This window comes from Megascapheus bottae, chromosome 17 (assembly GCF_031878675.1).
Source record: "Megascapheus bottae isolate mThoBot1 chromosome 17, mThoBot2.hap1, whole genome shotgun sequence".
NCBI classification, from domain to species: domain Eukaryota; kingdom Metazoa; phylum Chordata; class Mammalia; order Rodentia; family Geomyidae; genus Megascapheus; species Megascapheus bottae.
The window spans coordinates 16,286,987-16,300,279 of NC_143525.1; the positions used below are offsets into that span (position 1 = coordinate 16,286,987).

At 44.6% G+C, this 13,293-nt stretch overlaps 1 protein-coding gene across 1 annotated transcript; it reads right to left on the minus strand.

The window, feature by feature from the left end:
• Positions 1-3,946: 3,946 nt before the first annotated feature.
• Taco1 (translational activator of cytochrome c oxidase I) lies at positions 3,947-10,309 on the minus strand. The gene is made up of 5 exons (XM_090349962.1): positions 9,849-10,309; positions 8,588-8,694; positions 6,945-7,072; positions 5,439-5,616; positions 3,947-4,451 (listed from the first exon to the last, which is right to left on the minus strand). The coding sequence occupies exons 1-5, from the start codon at positions 10,168-10,170 to the stop codon at positions 4,251-4,253; spliced, it is 936 nt and encodes a 311-aa protein (XP_090206088.1). The 5' UTR covers positions 10,171-10,309; the 3' UTR covers positions 3,947-4,250.
• Between the last annotated feature and the right edge of the window lie 2,984 nt (positions 10,310-13,293).

A 13,293-nucleotide genomic window follows, 5' to 3' on the forward strand; every position in this document is an offset into this window, starting at 1 on the left:
ACTTTTCTTCCTAGGCTGGCTTCAAACCATAATTCTCATATCTTAGCCTCTTGAGTAGCGAGCATTATAGGCAAGAGCCACCAGAGTCCAACTCATTTTCTCCCCCATAGGATGTCTCCAGAGGAGCCCATGAAAGATTTGAATAAAACTCTGGGAGTTGCAGCCTCTAAAAGTTTGAAGCTGTAAGTTTCAGAGGAGAAAAAAAAGTAATTCAATCATATGGTTAAAGTTCCACAGTTGGTTGGAGGTACAGCCTTTAAGCTTCAGTCTCTTCTTTTGATGCAGCAGGCAGAAGGGAGGGAGATACATACAAGTACTTCTTGTGTATGTGTTTGCCTATGCTGGTGCCAGGGCTTGAATCCAGGGATTCATATTCACTAGGCTTTCATTGTCAGGGCTGGTAATAGACCACTTGAGTCACACCCCCAGTCTAGCATTTTTCTGGTTAATTGGAGATGTAGTCTTGCTAACTTGTTTCTGGGCTAGCTTTGAATTATGATCCTCCAATTTTCAGCCTCTAAGTAGCTAAGATTATTGGCATGAGTCTCCAGCAGCTAGCTTAAGAGTACATCTTTTGCCGGGTGTGGTGGCTCATACCTATAATACTAGCTACTCAGGAGGCTGAGATCTGAGGATCAAGGTTCAAAGCCAGCCTGGACACAAAAGGACCTCTTATCTCCAATAAACCTCTAAAAAAAAAGGGAAGTGGGGCTTGGCTCAAGGGTAGGGCAGTAGCCTTGAGCTGAAGAGCTCCGGGACAGTGCCCAGGCCCAGGGGTAGGGTGGTAGCCTTGAGCTGAAGAGCTCTGGGACAGCACCCAGGCCAAGTTCAAGCTCTATGACCCACAAAAAAAATTAAAGAGTACTTTTTTAAAAATAAAAGTCAAGGTTGTGAACATCCTGTCCACTTTGATCACATCAAAAGGGTCTTGAAAGTCTAAGATAGCTTAAAGACTTTGAGTGACTATGCTACTAAGATGATATCCAAAGGTAAGGAAATGCAAGCCAGACCCCATTTTTCACTGAACGCCCAGACTGCCAATACTGTCTCCTAGTTGGATAGTAATGGTTAAAAAGATAATTTCCTCTGATAAAATCAAAACATAATATAGAAAATAAACCTTAGTAATAACATCACTACCCTGAGATAAGAAGTCTTTCTTTCAAATTTCATATATAGTCTATTCTAGAAAGTGCACCTAGAAAATCTGAACTGTCTGTACTTATCCTTTTTTTTTTCCTTTTGATTTTGGTTCCAACACAAGATCTCATGCATGCTAATCACCTGGTCTATCTTAAGGTTTGTGTTTTGGTTTTGTGTGCTTATGCTGAGGACCGAATTTAGGACTAGATGCTATTCTCGAGCTTTTTGCTCAAGACTGCCTCTCAAGTAGTTAGGGTTATAGGTGTCAATCACTGGTGCCAGGGAGTATCTTTTTAGCTTTTTGCTGTTGTTGTTGGTTGTGGGACTTAAACTTTGGGTCTGGGCCCTGTCCCTGAGCTCTTCAACTCAAGGCAACTGCCCTACCCCTTGAGCCACAGCACCACTTCTGATTTTCTGGTGGTTAATTGGAGATAAGAGTCTCAAGGACTTTAGTGCCTGGGCTTGCTTTGGGCTTGCTTTGAACCTCGATCCTCAGATCTCAGCCTCCTGAGTAACTAGGATTACAAGTGTGAGCTACCGCACCCAGCTTTTTTTTTTTTTTTTTTTTTTTAATGTTGGTAATGTGGCTTAAACTCAGAGCCTGGATGCTGTCTTGAGTTTTTGTACTCAGGGATAATGCTCTACCATTTGAGCCAGAGCTCTTCTTCCAATTTTTCAGTGGTTAATTGGAGATAAGAGTCTCACAGATTTTCCTTCTCAGGTTGGCTTCAAACCAGGATCCTTAGATCTCAACCTCCTGAGCAGCTGGGATTAAAGGCATGAGCTACCTGCACTGGCTAAATTTTAACATTATATTGAAAATATTTCCTAAAGAAGTATTTTTTGGAAAACAATTCTTAGCACCTCAATATATGGACATGAAAGTCACATGGTCTCTACCACATGTCAGAAAAAGCTCAAAGAAGTGCTGATTTCCACCATTCTCTGTAAACTGTAAGACATTTTAGAACACCACAAGGGGTCAGTGCAGAGCTGTCTTCATAGGAGCTGAAGGCCTTGATGTAAGAAAACTGTCCACTCAACAATCCATATTAGCAAATTCTATTAGCTTAGAAGGGGCCTATTCTCATGAGTAGCCAAGTTCTTTTTATGAACAGACTACCTCAATATAGATTTTTTTTCAGACTAAGAAATAAATGAGATTTCTCCAACCTAATTTATGTTCAACAGTCCTTAAACAGTGTTTCTTTTTTTTTGCCAGTCCTGGCCTTGGGCTCAGGGCCTGAGCCACTGTCCTTGGACTTTCTCAAGGCTTAGAACTCTACCTCTTGAGCCTCAGCAACACTTCCAGCTTTGTCAATGTATGTGGTACCGAGGAATCGAACCCGGGTCTTTGTGCATGCTAGGCAAGCACTCTACCACTAGGCCAAACTCCTGGCCCACAGAGTGTTTCTTTTGTGGCAGTCCCTGAGCGTTTTTAAAAAACTTTTTTATTTTTTTGCTCTAGATTAGTGTTCTACCATTTGAGCCACACCTCCGTTTCTAGCTTTTTGGTGGTTAACTGGAGATAAGTTTCATGGACTTTCCTGACTGAGCTGGATTTGAATCATGGTCCTTAGATCTCAGCCTCCTGAGTAGCTAAGATCACAGGTGTGAGCCACAGATCAGAGTTATTTTATGAACAAGGTCTATCAATGGAAGATGCAGTGTTAGATTTGTTCTTACCTGTTTGGTATAAAATCACTTAAGTATAAAATACACAATCAATTTTATAACTTTGCTGATAAAAAAAATCACATAACTTATGAAATTCCAAAGCTATATATAACATTATCCCATTTCCTGACATGCCATTCAGATATTTGGATGATACCTCATACAAAATTAATGAATCCCAGGTAGGTTATGATATGAAATAGGAAGGCATGGGCTTTGCTATATAATCTTGGATCATTTCACTGACCTACTTTAATCATTTCCCCCTAGCTCTTGCCTTCCAACTACCCAAGTCATTGTAGAATGACTCATCTGAGTTTCCTAGAAGCTTTTTTCATTCTTATTTACCTGAGGCAAATACAGAGGAAAATTACTCTCAAGCTCAGAACTGACTTAACCAATTTATGCGTAAGTAGATGACAAGGATGCAGACGTCACTCCAGATCCAGTATCCTTGGCAGGTGGTTGATGCTCCCAGATTTTTTTAGCAGCAAAAAGTACCAAGGACTAGGCTTGTGACTTAGCCCTACTTCTTCCTCTCTGTCCCCATATTCCCTCTAGTTCTCAGAGCCCCACTGTTTGGTAGAAGTGATGAAAAGGGGTTAGGGCTAGGCCTCATGAGGACCTCAGCTTTCACAATCTAGCTGATAGGTCACCCTGGACCAATCCCAGGGCTCAAACAAAGCAGGGGACATCATTGGTGCCTACTTTCCTACAGAGCCAATGCCTTAAGTTCTCTGGTAGAGAAGGGCATACAGAGAATAAAACTAATTCACTGCAGCCCCCACCCCCCTACTCTATATCTTCCTTCTTCAGTCCTATGTCTTAGAGAAGGATCTAACACAGGGCACCAGTTGAATAGCCTGTGCTTTAGGTAACTATGGTTCGTGGTATGTTGTAGGTATTTGAACAAACTACATGACTGAATGACAAAGTTAGGCCATAAACAAACTTTAGACAACAGAATGGTTCAGACAGGGCCACATGTCTATGGCCAACTAAAAAGACATAAATCATCAAGTCCTGGAACTGGATAGAGAACTCAACTGAAAAGTTAATCCAGAGGTCCAACAGCTGGACCCAAATTTAGGACAACGCAAGAGCCATAAAACAGCAATGCAGCAGCCAAGATCAACCAGTTATTATTTAAGAGCACTTCCTGTACCAAGATAGGGTAGCTCCCCACAGAGTTGAACTACCTCAGATCAGAGGCATATAGCTGGTTGGTCCCACTCTGCATCCTAGAGGGTTTGGAGAGTCCAGCAGAGCTGACTAAGAAACCTTATATCCTCAAGGCCACAAGCCAAAGACATGGGCCTCCTAATTGCTAGGCTTCCCACCTGTTCTGTCTCAGAGATCACTGCAGAAGCCTGGGCTCCAGGGTATGCTGCCACTTGCTAGGAAGAAGCCTGAGGATCCGCATGGCCTCATTACTCAATGTTGTCATAGACTTGAATCACATCCTCATGGTTTCCAAGAGCTTGGATAAGGCGAGCAGCCTGCTCTAGGTCAGAGTCAGCCAGCTGGACCTTTGAGTTGGGGATGAACTCCAGTGAACAGGACACAGAACATAAGCCAAGGGAGTCAAGCTTCTTCCTCACTTGATGCATCGAAGAAGTATCACAAATAAACTGGGGATAAAGCAAAGTCAGGAGGTAAGGGGCCAGGAGGTAATAGGACAAAGCCATATAACGTTGCTAAAGTCCTAACTAGAACTATTGCTCCGTAATGTATCACTGGGTTTAAGCTCACAGTTCTCCTTCCTTCCTTCCTTCTTCTCTGTCTCTGTCCCTGTCCCTATACCCTCCTTTCCCCCCACATTTCTCTAACTTGGGATGGTACTGGGGCTTGAACTCAGGACCTTATACTCACTCTGCTTTTTTTTTTTTTTTTTTTTTTGCCAGTCCTGGGCTTGAGCTTAGGGTCTGAGCACTGTCCTTGGACTTTCTCAAGGCTAGATCTCTACCACTTGAGCCTTAGCACCACTTCCGGCTTTCTTCTATGTATGTGGTACCAAGGAATTGAACCCAGGTCTTCGTGCATGCTAGGCAAGCACTTTAACCACTAGGCCAAACTCCTGACCCTCACTCTGCTTTTTTGGTCATAGCCAGTACTCTACTAATTGAGCCATGCCTCCAGTTCCAGCCTTTTGCTGCATAATTGGAGGTAAGACTCTCTCAGATTTGTCTTCCCAGGATGGTTTCATATATCAATCCTAGCCTAATGGTAGAGTAGATGCCTGGCATGCATGAAGACCCAGGTTCGATTCCTCGGTACCACATACATAGAAAAGCTGGAAGTGGTGCTGGGACACAAATGGTAGAGCGCTAGTCTTGAGGGAAAAGCCCAAGGACAGTGCTCAGGCCTTGAGTTCAAGCCCCTCCTCCCCCCCAAAAAATAATAATCCTCAGATCTCAGCTTCCTATAGCTAAGGTTTCAGATGAAGCGCCTAGTTTTCAATATTGTGGATATTTCTCAGTACAGTAGGCCTTGTCTGGCAAACTCTGCCTCACACTATATTCTAAGGGGCAGGAAGGAAGGAAACAAGAGGTGCATACTTTAAAGTACATATTAGGAGCTTCTTGGAAGACTACCAAATACATAGGCTGTCTACCCACTTGAAAAATGTTCTTTTCTTCTTCATCTTCAGCTTCCTTGACATCTTCAGCTCCTGCTTCAATTGCCAGCTCCAGTGCTCGCTCTAAGTTTACAACTTTCTTTTCTTTGTCCTCCACTCCAATCACAACCACCCCTTTTCTGTCAAAGGAGTGATGCGCTCCTTCAGCCATTATTCCCCTGGTAGGAAAAGAAATGCACCATTTTGTTTGTGAATGCTTTCGGATGCTCAGCACCAAGCACCACAAAGCACAGCATCCTCACTAACCTCTTCCCCACTCAGCCTATGGAGAATACAGACATGTATAGAGCAGCTTACAGCAGTCTCCCCCCGCCCCTTTCTCATTTCTGTGCCACTACTGGGGCTTGAAGTCAGGACCTTGCACTTGGCTTCCTCTCTTAAGGCTGGCACTTTGCTATTGAGTCGTACCTCCATTTTCAGCTTTTTGCTGGTTAATTGGAGATACGAGTCTCATGAATTTTACTGCTCAGGCTGGCTTTGAACTTCAATCCTAAGATTTCAGGCTCCCAAGAGTCTCATGAATTTTACTGCTCAGGCTGGCTTTGAACTTCCATCCTAAGATTTCAGGCTCCTGAGTAGATGGAATTATAGATGTGAGCCAATAGCACCTAATAGCAGCAGTCTTCTTCTTAAAGGAGAAACGGGCATCTAAAGCTGGGTAAAAGAACAATTCAAAAATATTCCTCCTTTTCTTATTTATTTGTTTGTTTGTTTGTTTGTTTAGCCTGGGGCTTGAACTCAGGGCCTGGGCATTGTCTCTGAGCTTCTTTTGCTCAAGGCATGCACTACACCATTTGAGCCACGGTGCTAATGTGGTACTGAGGAATCAAACCCAGGGCTTCATACATGTTAGCAAGCACTCTACCACGAAGCCATATTCCCAGCCCTCATCTTCTATTTTCTGACCTTATTAGAGGATGCAAAGACTTGGCTCACCATTTCTTTACCAATAAGGCTCCGGGTCCTTGTGGCACATTTTAAAACCTGGGCTTTCTACAAAAACAAATGTGAAGCCAGGCACCAGTGGCTCATGCCTAAAATCCTAGCTACTCAGGAGGCTGATATCTGAGGATCACAGTTCAAAGCCAGCCAGCCTGGGTACAAAACGCCTTGAGACTCTTCTCCAGTTTACCACCAGAAAACCAGAAGTGGTACTGTGGCTCAAGGGGTAGGGTGACAGTCTTGAGCTGAAGAGCTCAGGGATAACACCCAGGCCCAGAGTTCAAGTCCTGACTGACAAAAAAAAAATCCACAGATATAATCATGAGACAGAGGAGCCCATGTATGTCCATTAAATACATTCTTATAATCCTACCTAGTACAGAACACACTGAGGGGAAACACATTATCCACTTCGAGGATTCTGCTTGGAGAAAGTGTGCCACCATGGGTTAATAGTACTGCCTTGAATGAGGCTGAAACTTAAGAGGTTCTGTCCCCTTCTGAGACCATTCCCTCCCATTCCACACCCCAGACACACACCTACCCATTCTTGTTCAGAATATGTCTTATGTCCGATTGGCATCTGGAGCTACTGTTTGACAATGCTTCAATGAGCAGAGAAGAACCACCAGGGCCTCGACATCCATACAGCAAATAAATGTCCTTTGTTTTCTGTAATAAATAGCAATCACATCTTTCTGCTTTCCAATGGCTTCCCAGATGCCAACCCCAAACCACCAGCATCAAAATGTTGACCCCCCATGGGCTCTTAAGGCTGCAGCTTAGGCTTTCAGGCCTTTATTTACCCATCCACTGAGAGGAGGCCAATGGGTACAACTTTTGAGGTAACTGAGTACATCATTTTGGAAGGGACTCTATGTCCCTGGCCCAAGAACAATTAGCTATTTCTAGCTTTATTCCTCTCCCCCGGTCAAATTGCATGTTTACTCGAGATCAAAACGAGCCTAGCCTACACAGTGATTGAGGCCACCTGGGCTAAATAGCTAAGAACCCCCCTCCCCCACTACACATACATACCAGGCAAACAAAATTTGATCCTTGTAAGCCCAACACTTAGGAGACTAAGGCAGAAGGATAACATGTTTAAGGCCAGGCTAGGCTATAAAGAAAGATCTCAAAATAATACTAAAACCAACCAAAAAACAAAAAGATGCTTAACATCTTGGCTCTTTCCATTATCACTATCACCTCCAACTCTGCTTTCTACCTGCCCTTCTTAGACACAAGCATCTGAAAAAGGCAAAGAAACGCTCTTCAACCTACCATCAGGCCTTTCTTCACATTGTGCCTGTTCTGTTTTGTTTTGCCAGTCTCGGGGCTTTAACTCAGGGCCTGAGGACTGTTCTTGGGCTTTCTTAAAGCTAGAGTTCTACCACTGAAGCCACAGAATCACTTTCAGATTTTCTATGTATGTGGTACCGAGGAATCGAACCCGGGTTTTCGTGCATGCTAGACAAGCACCCTATCACTAGGCCACTCTCCCAGCCCCATCTTGTGCTTGTTCTTTCTAGGTCATCTCCTGGCTTATGGTTCTGCATACTATCCTACATTACTCTCTTCCCAATTCTGCTCCTCCCAATGGCCCAGGACTGAAAACCTCCAGGAGCCTCTGGGTTGAAGGTATGACCCACATTTCTATACTTTTCTCTGACATTTTAGAATGTATAGTGAATGTATGGTGAGTTTAGAGTGTATGGCACTGGAGGCTCATGCCTGTAGCTACTCAGGAGGCTAAGATCTGAGGACTGAGGTTCAAAGCCAGCCTGAGTGGGAAAAGTATGAGACTCTTATCTCCAATTAACCACCAGAAATCCAGAAGTAGTTCTGTGGCTCAAAGTGGCAGAACAGTAACCTTGAGCAGAAGAGCTCAGGGACAGTGCCCAGGGCCCTGAGTCCAAGCTCTACAACTGACTCCCCCCAAAAAAGGGAGGGCAAGAGCATAACTTAGTGGTAGAGTGCTCGCCTAGCATGCTCGAAGTCCTGGGTTTGATTCCTCAGTATCACATACATAGGAAAAGCCAGAAGTGGTGTTGTGGCTCAAGTGGCTGAGCAGTAGCCTTAGTTCAAGCCCCAGGACTGGGGGAAAAAAAAGTGTATGGTGGCTTTCCAAACATGGACCCCGTGGGGACTATGATGAGTAACTAGAGTGCCAAACTGAAGACGCACCTCCATTTTCAGCGCTGCCTCAATTGTTGACTTAGGCATATTCTTGCTGCGACAGACCTCTAAGATGTTGGCCAGGTTGCTGTTGAGCTGAGGGTTGGAGCCTCCATCTGAGACAAAAAGAAAATGTAAGCAAAAACTTATTAGAGTGTGAAAGAAACTAAGGATTTCCAGTACCCACTATTACCAGCCCCTCTCCTAGGCAAATTATCCTTCATTTTATTTGTTTATTTGTGGTACTGGAGATTAAATTCAGGGTCCCACTCTTACTAGATAACTAGGGTGCCAGGAGCTGGTGACTCATACCTATAATCCTAGTTACTCAGGAGCCTGAGATCTGAGAATTGCAGTTCAAAGCCAGTCCAGACATAAAAGTCCTTAAGACTTAATCTCCAATTAATGACCAAAAATTTGGAAATGGAGGTGGCTCAAATTGTAGAGCACTAGCTTTCAATGGAAAAAGTTAAGCAAGAATGCAAGTTCCTGGCCAGGAGTTTGGTCTAGCATGCATAAAGACCCAGGTTCGATTCCTCAGTACCACATACACAGAAAAAGCCAGAACTGGTGCGGTGCTGTGGCTCAAGGCCCAAGGACAGTGCTCAGGCCCTGAATTCAAACCCCATTACTAGCATACACATAACACCCAAAAAGTATAATTACAGAATTGAGTCACAGCACTCAACTTATACTACCCTTTATTAGAACACTTTATCTAGTGGTGTGTGTGTCCCTGTCCTGGGGCTTTAACTCGGGAGCTGGGCACTGTCCCTTAATTCTTTTTTTTTTTTGTAATTATTTTTTCCATATATTTTTTTATTGTAATTAATAGAAGGGTTACATTACATTCACCAGATAGAAGGTTCATTACTTCACAAACATTGATACCCTTTCGCATGTCTTGGTCCCCATTTCCCTGCCCCCACCCTTAACTCTTTTGATCAAAACAAGCACTCTGCCACTTAAGCCACAGTCTGGTTTGTGGTGGTTAGTTGGAGAAAAGAATCTTAAGGACTTTCCTGCCAGGGGTTGGCTTCAAAATGCAATCCTCAGATCTCAGCCTCCGGAGTAGCAAGGATTACAGGCGTGAGCCACGGCACCCGGCTAGATAGGTGTTCCGACAGTGTAGGAGGTAAGCAATGATGGTATTTGAAGAAGAAAATCATGAGCCAGGACTAAGAGAGAACGTCAAACCCAGCCCAGAGAGGCCCTCGAGGCCTTGGACAGAGTGGACGTCAGCAGTCAGCAGCAAATGACAGGCTCTCACCTTTAATAGCCAGGCGGATACTGAGACAGAGTTTAGAAAAGATGCGGCTCCTTTCCAAGTCCTTGGGACCCTTGACGTGCCGGACTTTGGACCATTTATTGTGCCCGGCGGGGGCAGACATGGAGACGTGCAACGTCCTGCCTGGAGCTGGGCCAAAGCATCGGGGCTCGGGCTGGGAAGCGCCCGGGAAAGCCACGCGGACCCCCGGACTTGGCACCCGGAAGAGTCGGGTGGCTGCTCTGCTCAGGCTGGCGGCAGCCCAAGATGCCATCGGTCCCGACCCTGGGCTGCAAGCTGCAAAACCCAACCCAACCCAACCCATCCCAGCAGGGCCCGAGGTCAGCTAGCTGGTCTTGTCTGCTGCCGGAACAAGCAGGAACAGAAACCCAAAGGCTCGGGCCCACCACGGGGAGTACCCCAGCCACGAATGACTCGGCGCCGTCCCCGTCGTCCTCGCCGCAGCCGGGTGCGGGGACCTGTGATGGTGTAGCACACTTCCTTTCCCTGGTCCGTCCCCCACATGCGTCCCTCGCTCCGCAAAGTGTGTTCCGCAGCCGCAAGGTTCCCGCTCCTCCGTGGTGGGGGAGACCCTAGACTTGTTCCCCCAAGACCCGGTAGTGATACATGCTTCCAAATTCCTTTCTCGCTCTGAGCAAGACTAGGATTTTGTTTGGCCACTTGAGTCTCTCTGAACAAGTCCTTTTCTATCTAAAAACAAGGACGCTACTACCTACCTGCTTTACTAACAGAGAGGTTGAAAATACAGCACAAGCCTTTGGATTTTAATAACTTTTTTTTTTTTGTCGGCTATCTAGGGCTTGAGATTCAGGACCTGGGCTCCGAACTTTTTTTTGCTCAAGGCTAGCACTCATATTACTTGATCCACAGCTTCTCTTCTGGCGTGTGTGTGTGTGTGTGTGTGTGTGTGTGTGTGTGTGTGTGTGTAATTGGAAAGTCTCACGGACTTGTTTTCCCAGTGTGTGTGTGTGTGTGTGTGTGTGTGTGTGTGTGTGTGTGTGTGTGTGTGTGTAATTGGAAAGTCTCACGGACTTGTTTTCCCAGGCTGGCTTCAAATCACAATCCTCAGCTCTCAGCCTTCTGAGTAGCTAGGAGCACAGGCGTATAAGCTACCAGCCCCTGACCTAATAGTATTATTTTGTGCATGCTAGGCAAGCACTCTACCTTGGCCCCCAACAATGAACTAAACAATAAGACCCAGGTTTGATTCCTCTGTACCACATACAAAGAAAATGCCAGAAAGGGTGCTATGGCTCAAATGGTAGAGCTCTAGCCTTAAGAAAGCCCAAGGACAGTGCTTAGGCCTGAGTGCAATCAAGGACTGGCACCCCACTCCCCCCCCCCAAAAAAATAAAGTTCATTGTTGGGCTGGGAATGTGGCTTAGTGGTAGAATGTTTGCCTAGCATACATGAAGTCCTAGGCTCAATTCCTTGGTACTACATACACAGAGAAAGCCAGAAAGTGGTGCTGTGGCTCAAGTGGTAGAATGTTAGCCTTAGCCAAAAAAGCTTAAGGACAGTGCCCAGGCCCTGAGTTCAAACCCTAGGACTGGAAAAAAATTTCCTTGTTAGATGCTACATTAGAAGCAAAAAGCAAGTGAATGGGGCCAGGAGTTTGGCCTAATGGTAAGAGTGCTTGCCTAGCATGCACAAAGACTGGGGTTCAACTCTATAGTACCACATAGATAGAAAAAGCTGGAAGTGGTGCTGTGGCTCAAGTGGAAGAGCACTAACTTTGGTAAATCCCAAGGACAATGCTCAGGCCCTGAGTTCAAGCCCCAGGACTGGCAAAAAAAAAAAAAAAGCAAACGAATGGAATTTATTATCACAAATGTAAAGGCCATAATGAGGTTTTCAGTTGTACCTAGTCCAGTCACCCAGCTTTCCAGGCACAAACCTGTAGGCAACAAAGTGAGAGTTGTTAATGTTAGAGACTACGCCCCAGGGGAGTAATGGGGTGTCTCACCAAACAAAGGGAAAGATGGTCCTTGTAGGATGATGGAAAGAGTAGAGACTCAAAAGAACAGAGCTATATGAAAAACATCACTATCAGCCCTGGATCACAAAGACCCAAAAGATCAGTTTCTCAGGAAGTATAGATAAGGTAAATATGAAATGTGTTCAGGAATCCATTTGGAAATGCTGTACCTGAATAACAAATGCTGTACTTGGTTGACAACTCCTCCAAGCAAGGCTCTAAGTCTTCATTCTCACGGATAAAATTTCAAACAACTAATTGTGACAGTCTATGAAGTTAGAGAACAAAGTTTCTGAGTAAGTAAAAAAAGACAATAGCTGGGAGAAGAAAAAGTACTGTATGTTTGGGAGAAAATCATTCCTGTTTACGTAGTAGCTGGCTCTTTACTCTCTCTTCTTCCCTCCTCCTCTCTCTCCCACCTCCCTCTTCTCCTTGTGAATGCTAGGCAGTGGCTCTGCTACTGAGCTACTCCAGTTCCTTATCTATGTCTATGGTGAATGGCAGGGCAGAATTTTACTTCCTCAGTCGGAATCAATATTTACTGTCTCAAGATAAATTCACAGGTAACTGAACTAGAAATCTGGTTGCCAGAATCATAGAAATCAATTAACAATGAGCCTTGAGGCAAATGACTGGTGAAAGGTACCATTCTATTAGACTCAAAATGTGTTGTACAGTACTAATTAATCTCAACCAATGTTACTATGATTATAGACAAGATCGTTCATCTTCTTGCTGGGATGGAAACTGGAAAATGAATCACTTTATTTCCTCTTCCTGGGTATATAGGAAGACTACATTTCTTGACTTTCATTGCACTTATGTTGGAACTATGTAAGGTTTGACAGATTATCAGCAAAAGTAAGCCATTTCTGGGCCTATCCTGAAAAACATATCCGGGCCCAAAGACATCTACCTGGAGGCCATGTTTTCCAGATGAGATAGCTACAGGGTGGAGGGTTGATTTATCACCAAAAGACATGTAAAGAAAAAGACAAACCTTTTATGAAGTCCAGGACTCTCCACAACCTGGCTCCTGCTGAACTCTCTAGCCACATTTCTCACCATTCTTCACACATACACAACCATCCATTTAATTCCCTATATAGGACCATGCTTTTTTTTTTAAATCTCTACAGATTTGCATATGAATGTTTTCTCTGCCTTAAGGGCATTCCATTTTCCTAGAAAACTACTCAGCTTTCAGTAGGCATCCTATCTGCAATGTTCACGACCTTCCTGAAACCCGTGTTGACAGTGTGCTTGCACACAGCTGTGTTATTGCAGGATACTCCCAAGCACTGTCTCCTTCAGTGGGGGCACAGAGTAGGTACTTCGTGTTTGTGCTAGCTGAAAAATAAGTATGATCAAACAGGGACAAAAGTGATGAGCTAGGCTGTAGCATGGGCTATGGCACAGTTTCAACCCCTAGGTAGTCTCTGAAACATA

Bases quoted from the DNA above. Each gene is read 5' to 3' on its own strand.
- Taco1 (XM_090349962.1), bottom strand. From the start codon at position 10,170: ATGGGTTGGGTTGGGTTGGGTTTTGCAGCTTGCAGCCCAGGGTCGGGA. The intron at 8,695-9,848 runs GTGAGAGCCTGT...TTTTTGTCTCAG, and splicing joins TATCCGCCTGGCTATTAAAG to ATGGAGGCTCCAACCCTCAG. The intron at 7,073-8,587 runs GTGCGTCTTCAG...TATTTATTACAG, and splicing joins AGGCAGCGCTGAAAATGGAG to AAAACAAAGGACATTTATTT.